General features: G+C 36.9%; 1 protein-coding gene and 1 pseudogene across 1 annotated transcript in view; one reads left to right on the top strand and one right to left on the bottom strand.

Moving 5' to 3' along the window:
* Window positions 1-11,549, top strand: part of NME8 (NME/NM23 family member 8) — a 49,877-nt gene extending 38,328 nt beyond the window's left edge. Inside the window, exons 11-16 of the mRNA XM_004439338.3 lie at window positions 5,119-5,263; window positions 5,928-6,035; window positions 8,605-8,756; window positions 9,626-9,770; window positions 10,383-10,621; window positions 11,263-11,549. Of these exons, the coding sequence (XP_004439395.2) occupies window positions 5,119-5,263; window positions 5,928-6,035; window positions 8,605-8,756; window positions 9,626-9,770; window positions 10,383-10,620 (788 nt within the window). The 3' untranslated portion in view covers window position 10,621; window positions 11,263-11,549. The remainder of the gene's footprint in view (window positions 1-5,118; window positions 5,264-5,927; window positions 6,036-8,604; window positions 8,757-9,625; window positions 9,771-10,382; window positions 10,622-11,262) is intronic.
* An 8,661-nt stretch (window positions 11,550-20,210) lies between these two features.
* LOC101397284 (glycine receptor subunit beta pseudogene) lies at window positions 20,211-21,771 on the bottom strand (annotated as a pseudogene).
* Between the last annotated feature and the right edge of the window lie 1,674 nt (window positions 21,772-23,445).

Below are 23,445 nucleotides of genomic sequence, written 5' to 3'. Positions count from 1 at the left end.
TTGCATCTGGTTCCTGAGTGGCCTCTATTGGATGCTGCCTCAGGCAGTCCTCCTGATTCTTTCATATGGCCAGAAGCCTCAGATCAGTGTATCACCTCCAAGCAACTCTGTCATCTAAGGCATATCCTCAGACCGAAGCTTTCTGGGTAATTTTGAAATCGGATCCTCACACACGTTCTCATTCATAATAGAAGAAAAAGAGGCGAAAAGCACAATTGCTTTTCATTGTTTTTATCTCCTCTGGGACTACTACGGTCCTCTTCTCTTCAGTTTGCATCTAGCTTTTCAGAATCATTTCCATTATCTCCTAAAATTTCTCTTTCCAGTGAGCACAGAATATAGTCATCTTTTTTTAAATCCATTCTGACAATCTTTGTCTTTTAATTGCTATGTTAATAGTATTTACATTAAATGTCTTTATTGATAAATTTTGGAATTGTCTACCCTATTTTCTCTTTCCTGCCTTCTTTTGAAATTTAAATAGTTTTTTAATGCTCCATTTAAATTTATCTACAGTAATGCACCTCCTTCTGATGTTTTGGTCAATGACAGACTACATATATGACAGTGGCCCCATAAGATTAGTACCATATAGTTCAGGTGTGTAGTAGACTATACCATCTAGGTTTGTGTGAGTACACTTTATGATATTTGCACAACAACAAAACAACCTATTAATGAATTTCTCAGAACATATCCTGGTTGTTAGGTGACGCATGACCATATTGGCTCTTTAACTATATATATTTTTATATATTTTTTAGTGGTTGTTCTATGGATTTCAATATATCTACCTAACTTTACTTAGAGTTAATATTTTACCACTTCAAGTGTAATGTAGTAATCTTACAACCGCATATCGCTTTTCCCATCTGTTGTAGTTTCTGTGCATATTACATCTACATATATTGATCCAGAAAACTATATTGTAATTTTTACTTTTTAACAATGATGAATATTTTAAAGAACTTAAGAGAAGGAAAATATTTTATTCTATTCACCCAGATATTTGCTATTACCCTTTCTTCCTTTCTGAAGTTCCAAGTCTCCCTCTGATATCATTTTCCTTCTACCTGAAGAAGTTTAGCATTTCTTTTAGAGCAGGTCTGCTGGCAACAAATTCTATTAGTTTTCTTTCATCTAAGAATGTCTTTTCTTTACTTTCATTCCTGAAGGATATATTTACTGATATAGAATTCTGGATTGTCAGTTATTTTCCTTTAGTGCTTTAAAAATGTACTACTGCCTTCTGCCCTCACTGGTTTCTAATGAGAAATCCATAGTCATTCAAAACATTGTTTCCTTATATGTAATGTACTTTTTCTCTTTTTGTCTATTTGCAAGATTTTTTCTTTAACTTTCGTTTTCAGCAGTTTTATTATTATGTATCTGAGCATACTTTTCTTTGAGCTTATGTTTGAGTTTGGGGTTCATTGAAATCTTGAATCTGTAAATTAATGTCTTTTACCAAATTGGTGGAATTTTCCACCACTATTTCTTTACATATTTTTTTCCTTGCTAACTCTTTCTTCACTCCTCTGGAATTCCAAAGACATGCACGTTAGATCTTTTGATATTGTCCTACAGTTTCCTGAGGCTTTCCTCACTTTTTTTTTTGGATTGTTCTGATTGGATTATTTCTATTGTTTGAGCTTAATGTTAAGACTGAATCTTCCTTCTGTGATTTCCATTTTGGCATTCAGCCCATCCAGTGATGTTCTTATTTCAGTTGTTATATTTTTCAGTTTTACATATTTCATTTGGTTCATTTTTATATCTTCTATTTCTCTGCTGAGGACTTTTATCTTTCTAATCATTTCAAGAGTGTTCATCCTTAGTTCATGGAACATAGTTATCAATCATTTCAAAAATGTTCATCCTTACCTCATGGAACATAGTTATAATAGCTGCTTTAAATTATTTATCTGAGCATTTCAACATCTAAGTCATCTAGGGATTGCTGTCTGTTGATTGCATTTTTACTTTAGAGTTGTTGAGATTTGCTTACTTCTTTATAGGTTGGATAATTTTGTATTGTATCCTGGTCCCTGGTCATTTTGATATTACCTTATGAGACTCTGAATCTTGTTAAAATCTTCTGGAGAATGTTGATTTCTTGCTTGTTTGTTTTAGCAGTCAATTAGTCGGGTTAGGTTCAGACCACATGTCCCAACCCACTTTCTGTGGTTATTTCCAATGTCAGTTCTATTTTCAAAGCTTTCTTATGCTATTCTGGACTGCCCTATTTGTGCACAACTTCTCGATCAGTCAAAGACCTAGGCAGTAGTGTACACCATAGTTCAGTTCTCAAGCCTCTATTATATTTCCTCAGATCAACCTGGTGGATGCACAGCTTGGGGTGAGTCCACTGCTTCAAACACAGATTTAGGGAATCACTCTCTGCAAACCCTACACGCTCTGGATCTACCTCATGGACCCCTGTTCTTTGTTCTCTGGCTGGAGAGCTGGGGTTTCAGCATCCCTGTGCTGTTGTGCACTTCCCACATTTGAGACTGCCTCCAGGTTGAAGTGGTGAGAAAAAAGCGGGAGAGAAAAAATTAACAGGGTTTCTCCTACACTGTTCGGGCCACAGAAGGCTCCTCTTCGCAGTTTTACTGGTCAAAGGGAAGGATTTTTTTTCTCAGAGTTTTAGGTGTCTGCAGGGCCTCCACTACCTCTGGAGTACAATTTTGTGGCTGGGGTTACCTCAGGGCAGGGCCAGGAGAGGGAAAAAGAAAAATCAAAACAAAGAAACCTCCTGAAAATGGAGATATCCCCCAAAGCCTCCATCGCACAGGAAGGAGTTTTAGGTTTAGCAGAGTTTTATTCCGTTTCCCAGTCTCAGCACCACCCACTTGTGATTTCTGTGCCCTTTGTTTTTGTTAATGTTGTTTGAAGTTTTAGTACAGATGGTGGTTGTTAAGTTACTTTTACAATATGTGTCTTATCTTTTGATGATATTTCGCAATTTACATTTTGTTTATAATCAGATTTACAATAGATGTATTTATTAGAATTTTTCTTATATAGACTGGTTTTCATACTTTCCATGTTCTTTAGCTCCATTAATTTCTCACTTTTTAATCACTTAATTATATTTTATTTCTCAGTTGTCTGGAGCTTATATTTAAGTACAGTTTTATAAAAGATACGTGCTTAGTTATTTTGTTTTCTGAGCCCTTCCATATATGAGAATGTCTTTCTATTACCTTTACATATGAACAGAAACTTACATGACTATACAATTCTTTTTTATAAGTCCCCCATCCCCAGAACTATAGACTTTGGTCCACTGATTTTTGGCCTTTTGTATTGCAGAGGAAAAGTCTGCTTCAGCCTAGTTTTTGTTTCTTTGTAGATAATTCAGTTTTTGTTTGTTTCATTTAGATAATTATAGAATTTTTTCCCTTTCTTTTTGCTCAGTTTTTTTCAAGATTGCATAGACACATAAAAATGAACTGATTTTTACACATTTATTTGATTACTAGCCACCTTACTTAGCAATTTGTCTGTGATTGATGAGAAGTAGGATATCAAGGTGCTCTGGGCTTTAAAGTATGATTTTTATGGATCAGGTTATTCCATGAAATGTCCATGCAACTACTAGATGCTTTATCTGGGACCCGGATCTGCATCTCCATACCTGTCACTGAATATGTGCATCAAATGGCATCACTGGAATACTTGAGATGATGTCTGAAAATCCTCGTGGACACTATGCAACAAAATAAAATGCCCATTATCATACCTATCATATCTATCTATATCAGACTTTGAAGTGGAAATTAATCCTCTGGTAGTGAGGTCAAGGAAACTCATTAGCATCTTGTGAATAATGGTTTTCCCCGTGCTTTTTCAATTTAGTAGTTGGATACCAAGAACCCTCTATGTGCCTGGATTATAATTCTTGGGATCACCTAACTGAGAGAGTGCAAACTAAGGAGAGCATTCTTGAGGACATCAATCCACCCACTCTGCCATTAAGGCTAGTTTCTTTAGCTTTATAGAAATTTACCTTCTCTGAATATTTTTCCTTAGCTTTTCTCATGGGTCATTACAAGAAGCCATCATATGCAAATTGTTTGAGGATTAGTTGTCACTTTTTAAACCCTTGCCATTAGGTACTCTCATATGAGAAACATTTTTTTGAATTTAGTAATGCAAAAATTTTAAAAATCGTCAGTCTCCTCTAAGAATTACACCTTTTTAAATTTCAAGAACTATATAAATATTCTGTTTTTTCTTTCTCTTGTCTGTGAGGTAGTTCTGAAGCAAATTATTGCTTAAACTATATTAACATGTACAATTCCTTGTTTGTTTTACTCTTTCCTGACAATTGACTGGTTATTTCTAGTTTGTTAACTTTGTTTCATGCCCCACAAGGGAGAGGTAATATATCAGTGAGGATGCGTTTTTCGCCTTGATCAGGGGCTTAGTGCTGTGTGGGCTGAGTCAGCCTTCATGCTTTGGTTTTGCCCTCTTTGTTGCAAGATGACCTCACAGCTCCAAGCATCGTGTCCCTCAAATGTCCAGAACAGGAAGCAGAAGGTGGTGTAAGGCAGAGAGGTTCTCCCTGGGTGACTCTCTCAGAAGCATCTCTAGTATACATCCTTAATATGTCATCAGCCACATCTGGGCCATGTTGCCATGCTATCCAAAAGGAGGGTAGAGAAGTGAGTATTGCATATTCTAGGCTTCTACAGTGGGAAGTAGGCAAGAAAGAAGGAGGTTGAGAAATATTTTTGGATATCCAATCAACTCGTTTCTCCACAAGTGGGCCAAATAAAATAAAGGCTATTGAATATAAAAATTATTTACAAATACTTGCATAATTGTGTTGGTTATTTTGGTTACTGTCTGTACACACATGCATACATGTGCATACAGCTGAAGAAAATGTTTACTAATGAGATGCCTCTGTGGCTGCGTGATGTGATGAAAAATTGGAAATCGCATCATAATTTGATATGTTAAGAATATTGTTCACCTTAAATTAAAATCTAATAAGCTATTTTTGCAAACTTTTAAATTTCATATGAGAATGAAAAGCATTATACTCATGATAATACATTCTGAATATAACCAATATAACCAAAACTTATGTGACTTTTCATTTAGAGGATGTTTTGGATATTATTCAAGATGAAGGCTTTAAAATACTGATGCAAAGACAAATAGTATTATCCAAAGAAGAAGCACAAACACTGTGCAAGAAATATGAAAGTGAAGATTTTTTTGAAAATCTTATAGGAAACATGACCAGGTAAAGTAGATTTCAGGTTTAGAAAGCACAGTCTGGTTTATTTTTCAATCATTTAAATCTCTTAACCCTGCCCTGTTCAAGTTGCTATCCCTCTCAATTCTGTAAACATGGGCTGAGTCTGCTTCTTTGCCAATCTCACTCTCAACTTGATTCTCTGCTCAACTGCCCATCTTCTTGAGTTCTCCTAGAATGTTAGTAGAGCAATGGAAAGATGAAGTTGCTTTAGTCCAGTTGAGTTGAATGCCAGAAATCCAGGGTGTGTAACATCAAGTCCAAGCAGAGAACTTACTGACTCTCAAGGGCTTTGGTAATCCTAAAGATCACTGGTCGTAGGAGAGAAATGAAATGCTAGAAGTCTGTCAGATTACTAGAAGAATAAGTGAAATAGCAGCTGGAGCAGAAATCCAGCAAAGGTATGTAAATGAACAGGCGTATGGGAACAATATAGGAACAACTTTATCAGAACCAAGGCCCTTCTCTTCCCTTCCTTTCTCTGCTTGCAACCTTTTATAGGTTGAGAGTACACTGGAAATTAATTTCAGACTCTTGATAAAAGGATTATTTTTGACTTTTTTTAGTCTATTTAACAAATACACTTTTATTACCTATATATAATTAGCTACTGAGCCATACTTTTATTAACTTACTTTTTCTTTTCTAACAGTGGTCCGTCTTTAGCCCTTGTTTTATTAAGAGACAATGGTTTACAACACTGGAAAGAGTTAATTGGACCAAGCAATGTTGAAGAAGCCAAAAAATGTCTTCCAGAGAGGTAGGATTCATGTCATGGGTCCCAAACTTTCTTCATGGGAACCATTTTAATTTCTTTTTGGATATGGAATACAGGAACCACAGCTATAGTGCAAGGGAGGCTCTGAGGAAAGTTACTTTTCCTGGGTAAGGCATGGAATGCTTATGACTGGAGGGCCCAGCCCAACGTCAGCCTGAATATGGCTAAGGCTTTGCAAGAGAAGGTTGTAGGATGCTTGGTTTGGGGCTGGGAAGTAATGGGTAGTGTTGGATAATCCAGCCAAAAGTTCATCTCTTGGCAGAAATATCCAACCCATCTGCTATTCAGGAGAAATTCCTTTGAGAAGGGTGTGGTGGCAGCTGCAGATTCTTCAGTTAATTGTAAGAGTTTCAGGACAATGATGACTAACTTATTATGTAGTCTACAATCTGGTGGGAACATTTAGTTAATTTACTGATGAATCTTAGAAATCAGCTAAACTTTGTAATCAGCTCAACACTTGGCATGTTCCCTGGCACATAGGTTGCACTGTTTAAACATTTTTTGATCTTAGCTGTTGGGCTTGGTCTTGCCTGGAGGATAGGGATAGTATCTCTTGCTGGAAACAAACTGAATTGCAATTCACTTGAATTCTTTGTGCTGATTTCAGGATGGGATTCAATTCAGGGGAAGAAAGGCCCTCCCTTCAAGTGAGCAAGAATAGAGATGCTTTATCAGGCACAGTAAACTTGACATACATGTTGACACAATAAATAACAGTACTTATGAAACATCACTTAGATGAAAGCTGACATGGTTTCTTTTGGGTAGGATATCTGGAATCTGGCTTGTCCTGAATGGACTCATTTTACCCCTTATATAGCCCTATTCACTTATGTCTTTACTCCTGTGCCAGACAATTACCATAAAGGATATATGGTTGGACACCATGTAAGTGGTGTGAGCAGAGTATCGTAGAATCTCTTAATGAAATGCAGCATAGAATGCAATGCATGGCATCAGAGAGAAAAATTCCTATCAACATGAGGCCTATGCCTGTAGGCGCACTGTTCTAGAAATTGTGGTTCCAAGTGTGGAGGTAGTGCACCAGCACAGAGACATTGTCTCCAGGCGAAGGCACTCAGTGACTCTCTCTCCACCCCACTATTATAGTGAGGATTCTCATCCAGAGCCTTATGATCCCTATGTTGCCACAAGTTCATAACTAATCTTGACCATTATTTTTTATTGGTCCCCGCTTTCCAATTTTCTTGGTTCCACCCAGCTCTTTCAGGTTGGTTTAGAAATAACTCATTAAGCAGAGCTCTGCCCTTTTCCTGCACTTGGGTATCTGCTTTGCTTAATTGGAAATATGGTCACTTGCATAAAAGAGAAACACAGCAACCCCTCCCTCTCACCCTTTATTCCCTTTATCCCATCCTTCGCCTCTCACACACACTTTTTCCAATAAACATGTCTAACAGCATAAGAGAGGGCTGGTTGCAGTTCTCTGCATTGAATGGAGTAAGTGCTGGTTGGTTGGCTTGGGTTGTTTTCATCATTCATTGTGCAAATACCCCATCCCTGGCAATCACAGTCTACAAGGGTCTTGGGCTGCAAGTATTTTCAAATCAGAAGTGTGAGAAGAGCCAAGGGCCAAGTGGGAAGGTCAAGTTGGTTAAGGCATAAAGGAAATCTGAATGGGTCACTGAAACCAGAAAGGCAATAATGCCAAGTTTCCAGTAATGTTAGTCTATTAACAGAAAGGGGTATTATTCACCATGCCTGGATTTTGTGGGTTGGTTGCTCAGGGCTGTGTGTAAAGGACAGAAAATAAAATGAAGGGTGAGCTTCTCCTCTACTGAAATATGCATAGATAGATAGAGAAAGAGTAACTGAAAAAACATCAAGAAAGCAGAACCAAAATAAACTACCCAACCCAACATCAACATCACTCCTGCCTCTTTACACAAAGCCGTCCTGCATGCTCCTCTTTTATTGCTGCACTTTCTCACCTGGAGGGTTCCATTGCACTGTCTCCTGGATTCGGTGTTTATAATTTGGTATCTTTGGTATAGAGACAAATGCCCTCTTAAGTGCTTGATAATATTTAGTGGTAAACGAAGGGGAAGGAATATTTCTTGTGAGCTTAATATGTACCATATATTTCAAATACGTCATCTGATTACACCCTCAAAATCACCTTCCAAAACAGGTTTTATCATCTTATTTATATTTGAGACAACTAAAGCCCAGAGAAGTAATTGCCCAATATCACACAGCTAGCAAGTGGTACAGCCAGGATTCCACAGTCTGTGCTTTCTCACTGCACCAGGGCATCCACGGCTTCTTTCACGGTTATCTGTCAATATCCATTATCACGATTATTTACATGTTCATGTCCTTTCTTCCTAATGACTATTACCTCCTTGGAAGGAGGTAGCATGCTCCAAGCCACTCTGTAATTGTTCCCTTTCATGCAGTGCCTAGATCAGGGAGGAGTTGCTATTCTTGCTAACTTTTGAACAATTTATATCAATAGTGTTACATTGTGTGTTATGTTATATTATATTATAGGATAACTGTTTTTAACTTCACTTCTTTTTCAAAGTTTATGTGCACAATTTGCAATGGCAAGTTTGCCTATCAACCAGTTGTATGGAAGTGATTCATTAGAAGCTGCTGAAAAGGAAATCCAGTATTTCTTTCCTCCTCAAAGCACTTTAGCACTGATTAAACCTCATGTGACACATCAACAAAGAGGTAAATATTTAAAAATAAAAGCCAATGTATTTTTTTCCTCCAAATTTTGTGAAAATTTTCAAACTACAGAAAAGTTGAAAGAATAATGCAATGAACACCTTTGTCTCCAGAATGTAGCCCTCAAAGTTTCGGCTGTTGGTGAGATTTTGACAAGATTTACTTAATTTTATTTCCTCAGTGGTGCCCTCCTTCTTCAGGGAGAAGAGTTCACATTGGCTGTCCCCTTCCATCCATATCTGGCAAGAAGTTCCTTGGCATTTGTAGCATGGAGATGAAAACACGTATTAACTTTTAGCATACGAGCAGATCACCCCTCTCCCTCTTCTATAGTCCACTAGATGTTTCAGATGGTTCTTGGAAAGATGGATCTCAGAGACTGAAGATCTACATTAACATAATAAAGTTCTTCTGAATGTCAATCTAGTGCTTTGTTTTTTTTTAATTACTTTTTTTTTTTTTAAGGAAGATTGGCCCTGAGCTAACATCTGTTGCCAGACTTCCTCCTTTTTTCCTTTTTTCTCCCCACAGCCCCAGTAGATAGTTGTATGTCATAGTTGTACATCCTTCTAGTTGCTCTATGTGGGATGCCACCTCAGCATGGCTTGATGAGTGGTGCGTAGGTCCGCGCCCAGGATCTCAACCCGTGAACCCTGGGCCGCCACAGCAGAGCATGTGAACTTAACTGCTACGCCACCGGGCTGGCCTCTAATCTGGTGCTTTTTAAATTCAATTTAGTTTAGCATAGTTTTAGTTTTTTAAACCAGAGTGTGCAAGTAAAACTATTCATTTCCATAGTTATTTCAATCTAATTGAATATGGAGCAAAAGTGGAGGAAATCTGTAGGATTACCTCATATCTGTTTTCCCTAGAGGAGATCTTGGAGCTCATTAAAGAGGCTGGATTTGATATAACAGAGATAAAGGAAATGCTGCTAACTGAAGAGCCAGTGGGGATAATTTATTCAAAAATAAAAGGAAAAGACTTTTATAAAGATATATTGGAAATGTTATCTGAGTAAGTTTCTGATATACAGTTCTTCACATTATAAAAGTAGTAAATGTTCATTGTAGAAACTTTGAAAAATAAAAAAATTAATTAAAACATTTAGTCTAATTTCATTCATGAAAAGACACCCTGTTAATATTTGAGGTTTATTCTTTTTTTATTTACTTCCTTCCCTCCCTATCTTCCTCTCCTTCCTTCCTTCCTTCCTTCCTTCTTTTCTTCCTGTTTCTTTAGGTCTTCACAGTAGATATAGAGGCTCTCTGAGTTTAAATCCCCACTTTGCCAATATACTTAATTGGTGTCTCAGTTTCCTTATCTGTAAATTGGGGTAATAATGGTACTTACCTCAGAGGTTTGTTGTGAGGCCTAAATAATTGATACATTGAAAGCACTTGGAACAGTGCCTGGCGTATATCCCTAAAATTAGACTACAGCACTCTTCTAGCACAAAAACGTTTTGGAAGAGGGAGAAATGAAAAAAAAAGCACAAAATCACACTGATAAGGACAAAGAATAAAGAGGAGCTCTCTGGATGAAGCTGTGGCATTCTGTCTTTAGCCAGATATGCAGTCTCTAGACTTGTAAATAGCCCAGGTCTTCTGAAAGCATTATTATTTGCAGGGGTCCGTCTCTGGTCATGATTCTGACCAAGTGGAATGCTGTTTCAGAATGGAGACGATTGATGGGTCCCACAGACCCAGATGAAGCAAAACTACTGTCCCCAGACTCTATTCGAGCCCGGTTTGGAAGAAGTGTTTTGAAAAATGCTGTCCATGGATCATCTAATACCTACGAGGCAACGGAGACCATTAGTAGATTTTTTGAAGAGTTTGTTCCTGAGAATCCTGAGGAAAACTAAAGTACAGTACCTCTTTAATTATTATTTTCTTTTCTTTGCTTGTTACAGTGACTGGGCCTAGGACAAGGCTGTCCTGGAAAGACCAGAACTTTTCCCATATTTCTGAGTCAAATTTTATTTCCTGCCAGACACACAATGCTACTCCATAGCAGCCTTGAAGCCTCAAAGCCGAGTCTTGTAGATGCCAGGGCCCTGGGAAACAGTGGGGCAAGTGAGACACTCTTGGGTTTGCAAGCCTTGGTCTCAAGCTGTCTGTGCCATCTGCCATGATGCAGTCTCGTGCAGTCCCTCTCCTTGATTTCCCTCCACTTCTCCGATTTAAATGGCCAAAGTCTCTTTCAGCAGCCTCAACTCTGTTCTCTAAGTATTTAGACACTTGGAACCTACTAACCACCTGGGGGTGCTATATGATAATGTAATATAATAGAATACTAGAAATCATAGAGTAAAAGGCAATCATTCTATTCTTTGGCAAAGAGGTACTTATTGGGAAGAGGTAGCTATGTAATGTGTATATGGAGTGAGTCTGCTTAGCTGTTGATAGAAAACTTGAAAACTTTTCTCTTCTGGGCAACGTGTGAGATGGAGTGTAAGACAGGTGACTTTTCCCATCAAACTGACTTTCCTTCTTTATTTTCAAAGAGCAAGGCCACAAAAGTACACCTGTCTGGCTCTGGCTGCTGACCTGAATTTAGCTGTACAGCTTCTTCACGTGTGGAGTGTTGTCCCCTGCTGGATGAGCCAAAATGAGACTCAATCTCCAGAGCATAATGAGAAAGTGATGTGAAGTGAGAAACCTCTCCACACCCAACCAGGTTCCTTAGGGAGAGAAGAGTACATTGTTCCCTTAATATTGTCATTTAGGCTATGATTTCTCCAGGTATAAGAACATTGTATCAAAATATTAGATGCATAAAATAAAAGTAAATTCTGGCACAGTACAGCTCATTCCATAAGTCTGACTCAAGTATAGACCAAGGCATGATTGCAACAACCCATAAACACTTATGTTGGAAAAATATGTATTGTATGTCTGCTTGAACTGTGGGTTCTTGGTTAACACAAAACTGGTTGAATGAAGGTTGCTACCTTTAGGGAAATGCAAATCTAATGGGGAGACAAAACTCACAGAAACAATACCTAATTATAACCACCATAAAATAGTAAATTATTAAACATGTCCATGATGAATGACTGGGGAGGAGGTGAGTGAAACTACATTGTTTATAGTTTCTATTAGCAATATGGTATAGATCTATCCTAACATCTGTAGATCCCTCCCTTTTTTGATGAGGCAAGCATTATGAACAATGTAGAGGATTTTGAATTAGTGTATAATTCTGTGCTGAATCGACAGGTGTATGTTTGATGGGTAGCAGCTGGAGAAGAAAAGGAGTGAAATAGATCTTGAAAAATGGGTAGGATTTTTCAAAATCAGAGGTAAGGAAGCAAAAAAGAGAATTCAGTTTTAAAAGTTTCTAAACCATCATATATATGTGCGTGTGTGTATATATATATGTGTGTGTGTGTGTATCAATGTTTATATATAAAGACATTTTGCTGATTTCTGTCTTACTATGTCTACTATACAATATCATATCACTCTGAGGGCTAGTATTGTGGGTCTGTTTCAGACACTCAAGAATCATTTGTTCAGCTTTCTGGACACTGTTGCAGGGCTGAATATATATAGTCCTTGTCCTAAAGGAGCTTAGGACTATAAAAGCAGAAGATAGAAAATTAACATGTATTCAAGGGTTCTTAAGGGTAAGCACAGAGTGCTTTGAGCAGATGCATATAGGAGATGGAGAGGGAAAATGATATGCAAGCTCTCCAGGCAGGAGGCATTGCAATAATCAAAGTGAAAGATGACAGCAACCTGAACTAATGTCGAAATGGTGGGTTAATGGTAAGTGGAATGATTGGAGAATTCTTAGAAGTCTGCATTGCATCCACAGGACTTGATGATTGACTCCCACTCTACCGAATAAGTGGGAAAAGATAAAGCTACCTAGCTTGAGTAACTAAGAAAATGATCTAACCATTCCCAGATGGGGAACCCAGAGAGAGAAGTAGGTTAGAAGGAAATACCGTGAGTTCCATTTTGGTCATGTTGGGAAGAAGGCATCTGAGTTGAGAGTAAGTCAGGCCTTCAGAGCACGGGAGTCAAGAAGGCTCCATTGGTGTGATGTCAGCACAGTGGTGGAGTAGGCAGCTCCAAGCTCCCATTCCTCCATAGGAACATTGCAAAAACAACAAGAAACTGTCAGAACCAACTTTGTTAGAACTCTGGAAAATAATCAAAGGTTTAAAGCAACCAAGTGAATGCTGAATCAACAAAAAGGCAACTTAAAAATGATATGAAAGCTTTGTGACATTTTTACTTGCCCTTGCCCTACCACTTCCTTAGCTTTTTGACAGTCTTAAAGAGTGTAGCCTGTGTTCCCAGTGTGGGACTCTGTCTCTCACCAGACAGAACAGAGCAGATATTATTCACAAACTATAGTGTTTTTCTGTTCTAACCTGTCTGGAGGCTACCTGAAGGATGACACAAGGCACTCATCTCTGTTTCACTTAACCTGGAAAACACTCAGGGAGGAAAAGTGATGGGCATTGCTGGAAAACAATGTATGGTGATCAAAAATCCCACAGCTGCCTGGGGCCAAAGATTATGGTTGAAACATATAATAGACTACCTAATGCCAGGGACAAAATGCTGGGGAGAGAGTTTCTTTGGGAAATGAAGATGTTCAAAAAGACTAGTGCATGCTGGGGAATTTAGGAAGTTATGCACTTGCCCAGGAGAAGATACATGCTCAGAAAAGATCTGAGAGATCCTAAGTTTTCACCACTGGCTGATGTATAGGCTCAGTACGAGCAGGAAGTGAAGGCTGATGCAGAATTGTAAATGGCTTGGCTAAGTGTTAAAGAAGTGCCACAGCACAGAGCCAGTCCACAAAGCCTTGAAGAGGTGGCTCATTGTTGTTGTTGTCTTTAAACTCTTGGCTTTCAAGGAAATGTCAGTCAAAACACTGGCTGAACACACGCTAAGTCTTCACTAATCCAGAAGAGCAAACCCTGGGGAAGAGGGAAAATCTGATTTCCAGAGTTACTGCATTATAATAGTTGAATGCTCAGTTTTCAACAAAAAAATCACAAAATATCCAAAGAAATAGGAAAGTATGGCCCATTCACAGGAAAAAATGGACAGAAACCATCCCTGAGAAAGCCCAAATATTGGACTTACTGGATAAAGACTTTAAATCAACTATCTTAATATGCTCAAAGAGCTTAAGGAAACCATGGATAAAAAAACTAAAGGAAGTCAGGAAAATGATGCATGAACAAAATGAGAATATGAATAAAGATAAATTACAAAAATAAACAAAGTAGGAATTCTGGAGCTGAAAAATTCAATCATGGAATTGAAAAATTCACTAGAGAGGTTCAAAACAAATTGGAGCAGGCAAAAGAAAGAACCAATGAACTGGAAGATAGGAAAGTGGGAATTATCCAGTATGAGGAGCAGAAATAAAAAAGAGAAGAAAGAAAAGTAAACAGTGCCTAAGGGATCCATGGGACACTACCAAGCAGGCCACCATATGCATTTTGGGAATTGCAGAAGGAAAAGAGTGAGAGAAAGGAGCAGAAAGAATATTTGAAGAATGAATGGCTGAAAACTTCCCAAATATGATGAAATGCTTAAATCTACACATCCAAGAAGCTCAATGCATTCCAAGCAAGAGAAACTCAAAGAGATACACACTGAGACACATTACAATCAAACTGTAAAAAGCCAAAAACAAAGAATCTTGAGAGCAGTAAGAGAGAGGTGACTTGTTATATACATGGACTCCTCAGTAACAGCTGATTTCTCATCAGAAACCACGGAGGCCAAAGGCAGTGGGATAAAACATCTAAAATGCTAAAAGAAAAAACTGTCAACTAAGAATTCTATATCCAGCAAAACTATCCTTCAAGAGTGAAGGTGAAACTAAGACATTCCCAAGTTAACAAAAATGTAAAGGGAGTACTTCAAACTGAAATGAAAAGACACTAGACAGTAATTCACAGAACACTGGTAAAGGTAACTACATAGGTATATATAAAAGCCAGTATTATTGTACTTTTGATTTCTTACTCCTCTTTGTTTTCTATAGTATATAAAAGACAAATATAAATAAGGTAATGAATATAAACATATGTTAATGGGCACACAATGTATAAATATGCAATCTGTGACAGTAATTATATAAAAGAGAGAGAGACAGAGATGTGTAGGAGCAGAGCATTTGTATACTATTGAAACTAAGTCGGTATTATTCAAAGTAGGTTGTTAGAAGTTTAAGAACGTTAGTTATAATTCCCAAGTGGGAATTCCTTATTGGTTACCCTAAGAAAAGTTTTTAAAAATTGCAGGAAAAAAGGGAATCAAAATGGTACACCGAAAAGAAATTAACCAAATACAAAAAGAGCCAGTAATGAGAAATTGAGGAACAAAAGCACATAGGACATACAGAAAACAAATAGGTAAGTGGCAGAAGTAAATTCTTCTAATCAGTGATTACTTCAAGTATAAGTGGAGTAAATTCTCCAATTTAAAGGCAGAGGTTGGCAGAAAAGATTAAAATATGTGATCCATTTATATGCTGTCTACAAGAGATTCATTTTAGATCCAAAGACACAAAGAGGTTGAAAATAAAAAGATGGAAAAATATATTCCATGCAAATAGTAACTAAAAGAGAGCTAAGGTGGCTATATTTTTATCAGAAAAATATGTTTTACATCAAAAAGGTTTATAAGAGACAAAAGAAGATATTATATATTGAGAAAGATTCAATTCATCAAGATATAACTGTAAAAATCATATACACACATAACAACAGAATCCCAAAATACATGAAGCAAACTTTGACAGAACTGCAGGGAGAAATAGACAGTTCCACAATAATAGAGACTTCAATATCCCTCTTTCAATAATGGGTAGAACAATAAGACAGAAGATTAAAAAGGAAATAGAGGACTTGAACAATACTATGGTCCCATTAGACGTGAAAGATATATACAGGGCACTCCACCAATCAACAGTAGAATACACATTCTTCTCAAGTACACATGGCACATCTCTAAGATAAACCATATGTTAGACCACCAAAAAATCTTAATAAATTTTAAAAATATTGAAATCATATGAAGTATCTTGTCTGACTACAATGGAATGATACTAGAAATCAATTACTGAAGGAAAACTGGAAAGCTTGCAAATATGTGGAAATTATACAACACATTCTTAAAACCAATGGGTCATAGAAGAAATCACAAAAGAAGTTAGAAAATACCTTGAGATGAAAGAAAACAAAAACACAACATACTAACACTTACGGCTTATAGCAGAAGCAGTGCCAAGAGGGAAATTTAGAGCTGTAAATGATTACTTTAAAATGAAGAACAGTCTCAAATCAATAAACTAAATTTACACCATAAGGAACTAGAAAAAGAAGAGCAAATTCAACCCAAACTTAGCAGAAAAAAGGAAATAATAATGATTAGAGTGGAGGGAAATGAAATAGAGAATATAAAATCAATAGAGAAAATCAACAAAACCAAAAGATTATTCTTTGAAAAGATCAAAAAACTTGACAACCTTTAGCTAGATTGACTAAAAAAAAAAGAAAGAGAAAATGCAAATTACTAAAATCAGAATTGAAGAAAGGAACATTACCACCCACTTTACAGACATAAAAAAGATTATAAGAGAATACTATGAACAACTGTATGCCAATAAATTGGATAAACCTAGATTAAATGCACAAATTCCTAGGAAGACATAAACTACTAAAACTGACTCAAGAAGGAACAGAAAATCTGGATAGACCTATAATCAATAAGGAGATTAAATCAGTAATTAAAAACCTCCCAACGAAGAAAAGATCAGGCCCAGATGGCTTCTTTGGAGAGTTCTATCAAACATTTAAATAAGAATTAACACCAATTCTCAAGCTCCTCAAAAAAACTGAAAAGGAGGGAACATTTCTTAACTCATTCTATGAGGCCAGTATTACCCTGATACAAGAGCCAAAGGGGCTACGTGAAAAAGAAAAGTACAGAACAATATGCCTTATGAACATCAGTGCCAAAATCCTGAACAAAATACTAGCAAACTGAATTCAACAGCATATTAACAGGATTATACAGCATGATCAAGTGAGATTTATCCCAGGAATACAGAGGTATTTCAATATATGAAAATCAATGCATGTAATACACTACATTAATAGAATGAAGGAAAAAACAGATATTATCTCAATTGATATAGAAAAAGCATTAGACAAAAATCCAATACCCTCTCATGATAAAAACACTCAATAAACTAGGAAGAAAAGAACTTCCTCAAGATGATAAAGGCCGTATATGAAAAATCCACAGCTAACATCATACTCAGTGGTGAAAGACAGAAAGCTTTTCTTCTAAGATCAGGAACAAAACAAGGATCCCCACTTTTGCCACTCCTATTTAACATAGTATTGGAAGTTCTAACAAGAGTAATTAGGCAAGGAAAAGAAATAAAAGCATCCAAATAGGAAAGAAAAAAGTACAACTATCTCTATTAGCAGATAACATGATTTTGTATCTATTAGATCCTAAAGAATTACAGACACACACAAAAATTATTAGAGCTAATTCAGCAAAGATGCAGGATACAAAAACAACATACAAAAACCATTTATGTTTCTATACACTAGCAATTAGAAACCTAAAAAGGAAATTAATTAAATTTACCATAGCATTTAAGAGTAAAATATTTAGGAATAAATTTAATCAGTGTACAAATGCAAGACTTTAACACTGAAAAATATAAAACAGTGCTGCAAGAAACTAAAGCAGACATAGATAAGTAGAAAAACATCCTGTGTTCATGGATTGGAAAACTTAATATCGTCAAGATGACAATGCTACCCAAAGTGATCTATAGATTCAATGCAACTCCTACAAAAATCCCAATGGTATTTTTTGCAGAAATGGAAAAACTCATCCTAAAATTCATACGAAATTTCAAGGTACTCAGAATAGCCAAGACAATCTTGAAAAAGAACAAAGTTGGAGTACCCCAACTTTCTGATTTCAAGACTTATTACAAAGTGACAATAGTGAAAAACAGTGTGGCAGTGGCATAAGGACAGACATATAGACCAACAGAATAGAATTGAGAGCCTGTAAGTAAACCTTCACATTCATGGTCAGTTGATGTTTGACAAGGATGGCAAGATCATTCAATGAGAAGAGAATAGTCTCTTCTAGAAATAGTACTGGAAAAACTAGATATCCACATTTAAAATGATGAAGTTGTACCATTACCTTACACTATATATGAGAATTAATTCAAAATGGATCAAGACCCAAATTGAAGAGCTAAAACTCTAAAACTCTTAGAAGAAAGCATAGGGGAAAATCTGTAGGACATTGGATTAGGCAATGGTTTCTTAAATATGACACCAAAAGCACAGGCAACAAAAGAGAAAATAGATAAATTGGACTTCATCAAAATTAAAAACTTTGTGCCCCAAAGGAAACTGTCAAGGGAGTGAAAAGACAACCCACAGAATGGGTGAAAATATTTGCAAATCTTATATCTGATAAGGCTTTAATATCAGAAATCGACAAAGGACTTGAATAGATGTTTCTCCAAAGAAGATAAGCAAATGGTCAACAAGCACATGAAAAGATCCTTAACACTGTTAGTCATTAGAGAAATGCAAATCAAAACCACAATGAGATACCATTTCACACCTAACTAGGATGGCTATAATAAAAAAGGGAAAATAATTGTTGATAAGGATGTGGAGAAATTGGTACCCTTGTACACTGCTGGTAAGAATATAAAATGGGGCAGATGTGTGGAAAACAGTGTGGCAGTTCCTCAAAAGGTTAAACGTAGAATTACCATTTGACCCAGCAATTCCATTCCTAGATATATACCTGAGAAAACTGAAAACTGGGATGTAAACATATGTCTGTACACCAATGTTCATAAAAACATGATTCACGATAGCCAAAAAGTGGAAACAACCCAAGTGCCCATTAACAGAGGAATGGTTAAATAAAATGTGGTGTATATATATACAATGGAATATTATTCAGCTGTAAAAAGGAATGAAGTATTGATACATGCTACAACATGGATGAACCTTGAAAACATTATGCTAAATGAAATAAGCCAGAAACAAAAGGACAAATATTGTATGATTCCACTTATAAGAGATGCCTAGAATAAGCAAATTGGTAGGGACAGAAAGCAGATTAGAGGTTTGTAGGAGTTGGAGGGAGGGAGAAATTGGGTGTTATTTCTTAATGAGTTCAGAATTTCTGTTTAGGGTGATGAAAATTTTGGAAATAGATTGTGGTGATGGTTGCAAAGAATGTGAATGTAATTCATGTCACTGATTTTTACACTTAAAATGGTAAATTTTGTTATATATATTTTACCTTAATAAAAATAGTAAAAAAGGGAGTCACAAAAATTGCTCACAACAAAGTTCTCCAAAGCTCCTCCTAAAATGATACAAAATTAGGCTAGTCTTATGGCACATTTAAAAGAAAATATATGTAATCCTGATACCAAAATCCTTAAATAAAATTAAGCCTTTAACACAGTTTCTTGAAGAGATACCAAATAAAGGATTTTTTTTTCAAACAAAATATAACAACAACAAATTCTTAAAAGTCTTCAGTGGGCATCTCTGTCCTCAGAGTCCCCCTGGCCCCACAGCTGCTTCCTCACTTCCCCTGCCCTTCCCACTCGCACCTCTCCACCATGATAACTAAACAGGTGCACAGTCAGTCCTATTGTCTTTTTCAGCTCCTTCCAGTCGTCTTCCTCACCTTTCGCTTTACCAGCAGTTCTGAAGCCTTGAAAGGCTTCAAAAGTAGAAAAACTGTGGTTACTCACAAGTTAATATTTTGTTTTGTTTAAAAAGGCTTACTGTGTTTTATTATCTGGCGTTTTGACAACATGAGCGCACTTTAAAATTAGCTGATTCTACAAATTAGTAATTTTTTGAACTTTATTTCTCCACAGAGGACACATAATTATAAGTGATATATTTCTACTTACAAAGTTTAAACAATATGTAATATAATTTCGCTGAATCTGTGATACCATCTAAAATTATACAAGAATAAAATGGCTTTCTCTGAAAATCATAAGGCAGGAAATTTGACGTACTACATACATAAGAATGGTGACCATAGCGGTATTTAGTGTGCATATCATCTTATGAGAATTATCTGAAGTATTTGCAATTTACAGTAAGTGAAGAGAATTGTTTGGATTTATATTATGTAGTATGATTATCCTTCATTTATTCCTAAAGCAATATGTTTACTCTACATATATATATCATTACTAGAGCACAGATGTTACAAGACCGTGCTGCCATTCAAAATTAAGGTGCCACATTTTTATTACAATCAAATGGCATCCAAAATGCAATGTGTACCTACGAAAATGAAAAATATTTCGTAGATTGGCATTTATGAATAAGGTTGGTCACAATGAAATGGGATTTTATTTTATACAAATGGGAAAGATTTATTGTAAATATATAGACCAATATATAACATTGAAGAGCAAGAAGCAATAAGGTAACAATGCTCTTGCATAAAGATCAATTCACTTTGCTGCTGTTGGAATAACGGGTTTGGCAGGGCACCTTCTTGTTCCTTCCCTGAGATTTTCCAAGTCCATTGTTGATTTCAGTAAGTTTTCCATAACAGTCATAATTGGGTAATTCGAAATCTCTTGGTAAGCTTCCAACAATGCTGAAGTCATTAGATCTCAGATCAGACTTGGAAATACAAACCTTTTTGCATCTGATGTCTCCAACCTGCAAAGTGCTAATGTGCACAGGAGTCCCTGGACCATTCACAGTATTCTTTTTAGCTTCATTTCCGCCTTTCCCATCTGCATGCTCAGCCTTAGTAATTCTGGCTTTTTCTGCTTCAACTCGTTTGGGGTTGTTCAACATCACCTGGACAACAGCATCCACCAGTGAAGCAAACCCAAAGCGAAGACAAGCCAGGAGGCATACATCGAGAGCCTTAATGTAGGACACTTTGCGAAGTTCAGCAGCAGGAATTGTGCACTCAGGGGGCTGGCCCAGTGGCGCAAACGGTTAAGTGCGCGCGCTCCAATGCGGCAGCCCGGAGTTCGCCGTTTCCGATCCCGGGCGCGCACCGACGCACCGCTTGGCAAGCCATGCTGTGGTGGCGTCCCATATAAAGTGGAGGAAGATGGATGTGGATGTTAGCCCAGGACCAGTCTTCCTCAGCAAAAAAAGAGGAGGATTGGCAGATGTTAGCACAGGGCTGATCTTCCTCACAAAATAAAGAAAAAGAATTACGCACTCAGAGGCCAAGCTGAGTACTGAGAAGATACCCAGGGGAGCCATCTGGCAGCACCTTCTGGGTTGATCCAGAAGGAAAGCCAAGAAAGAACCACAATCAGCAGGGTCGGGACATAGACACCCATCATGTAAAACCCCATCTGTCTCCTTAGGGTGAAGATGACTTCTACATATGTGTAGTAGCCAGTGCCTTCATAGTATTTTGTACAGTTACCATATTCAATATCTTCCTTTTTAGTATCAAATTGAGGCAAGGCAATTTTTTCTAACTGAAAGGACTCCCTGACTGCCAGATAAATCATGAATCATCAGTTGTGTAAACAAAGCTCTTAAGCTGCATCTTGCAACTTTTTGTATGCATGGGAAACAAAGTCAAGTTCAAAGGGCGTGGAAAAGAATAGATAACCTCATGCTGACAAGGACATCTCCATCCCCCAAAATAAAGAGGATGTTTTCCTATGTTACATCATATAAATTGGCAGTTTTTTCATTTGCAAAAAATAAATTAGGTCTCCAGACACTTGTGCAATGTGGGATCCCCTGTCAGTGCATCTAAGCCCTGAAAATCGCCAGGGAGCTTCAGCCTGGGATTGTTCCATTTTTGTCTCAGGAAGATGTTACTCTATAGTCCATTGTTGTCTCTTGAATGGATCCAAAACTGCTAATAAAAATGTTGACTGGTATATCAACAGGAATGCTTTTGAACTTTGGTCTTATCCTGGGATCATAACTGACCAATAGCCTTTTCAGGAGTCAGCAGATACTCAGGCAAGGTTCTCTACTGACCGCTGGCTTTAAAGCAAAGGTTTGAGTGAGGTGATCTCTAAGCTCCCCTTCAATTGAGAATCCTGTTCTGCCTGTAGGGGATGCTGTAATGCTGCAGCCCCCAGATTGCCCCTCCATATCTGCTGCCAGGAATGTTCACAAGTTAATATTTTCAACCCTGTCATAAGAGTTTGTTCATTAACTTTATTGGTTTGTTCATCCTTGTTGATTCCTTGCTTGCTAAATCAGACAGTATATAGGTAAAGAAAAGCGACCGTCTCCTAAGCTCTGTGATTATACCACGTCAGAGATTTGTGTGCAAGATGGAAACTCACAGCTGCTTTAAAATTAGCATATAGCATTGTGATGTGTCTCACCAAGTGTAGTCTTTCTTTTCCTAGAACTTTGAGAAGATAATGCATATAAGTTCACATCAACACATAACTATGTGGCATTGCTTCCTGGGAGGAATAATAAGAAAGACATTCTTTGGAGGAAAACTCAATGTTACCTCAAGCTAATAACTTAACTCAACCATGTGAAAAACATGCGGCTATGCATAATAACAATAAAAAAATGTAACCCCCAACAAATCTTAATGTTTCTTTTTACCCTATTTTTTCAGAGGATTTAAGGTGGCTTATATAAATGTACACAAGATTCAACAAAATAATTGGAGAGGAACATGGAATATGGGGAAGAAGAGAGGAGAATAAATTTAATGAAGCCAGGCGTGAAGTTATATACGAAATGCATACTGCAAGGCCCTAAGGTATATTTAGAGTTGGCCAAAAATTTGACTCTAAGCATTCCAGCAGAAAAGTCTGAAAAGGTGACATATTGATTTATATAATTTACTATCTAACTACAGGACAGTGTAGGCCAGGTACCTAGCTCCCTGATAGTAAAATAATGCAAATCTCTCTGGGGATAGGAGACAGTGATTAACCAAAGTATTCACTGTTTTTGGCATTTTCCCTTCTCAGGATGTAATTTGAATGATGTTTACAACAGTGATACACTCTTAAGCTTATAGCCAGGGTTCTATGTGATTTCCAGTACCTTGGCTGTGACAACCTTCCTTTTCATTCCACTCAGAAGAACATATTGTAATGTGAGTGAGTGAGAATGATATTCTTGTAGGATTAACTTTCCATCCTAATTTGTAGTTAATAAAGATACTCACAAACTTTAATCATTTAGTATTTTTAAATTTTCTTGTGATGAGAACACTGAACATGAGATCTATCCTCTTAATTTTTAAGTGTACAATAAGTGATTGTTGACTGAAGGTACAATGTTGTATAGCAGATCTCTAGAGCTTATTCATCTTACTTAACTGAAACTTTATGCCTATTGATTAATAGTCCCCATATTCCCCTTTGTCCAGGCCCTGGTAACCACCATTCCAGTCTTTGATTTTACGAATTTTACTGTTTTAGATACCTCATATAAGTGGAATCGTATAGCACTTGTTTTCTGTGTCTGGCTTATTTCAATTAACGTAATATCCTCAAGGTCCACCCATGTTGTCACATATTGCAGAATTTCCTTCGTTTTTCAGCTGAATAATATTTCATTGTATGTATATAACCACACTTGCTATATCCATTCATCTGTCAGTAGACATTCAGGTTGTTTTCACATCTTGGCTAT

Source organism: Ceratotherium simum, chromosome 1 (genome assembly GCF_057802395.1).
Source record: "Ceratotherium simum simum isolate JZ-2026a chromosome 1, ASM5780239v1, whole genome shotgun sequence".
NCBI lineage: Eukaryota > Metazoa > Chordata > Mammalia > Perissodactyla > Rhinocerotidae > Ceratotherium > Ceratotherium simum.
The sequence above is the reverse complement of the archived record's forward strand: the minus strand, read 5'-3'. Positions and strand labels throughout refer to the sequence as shown.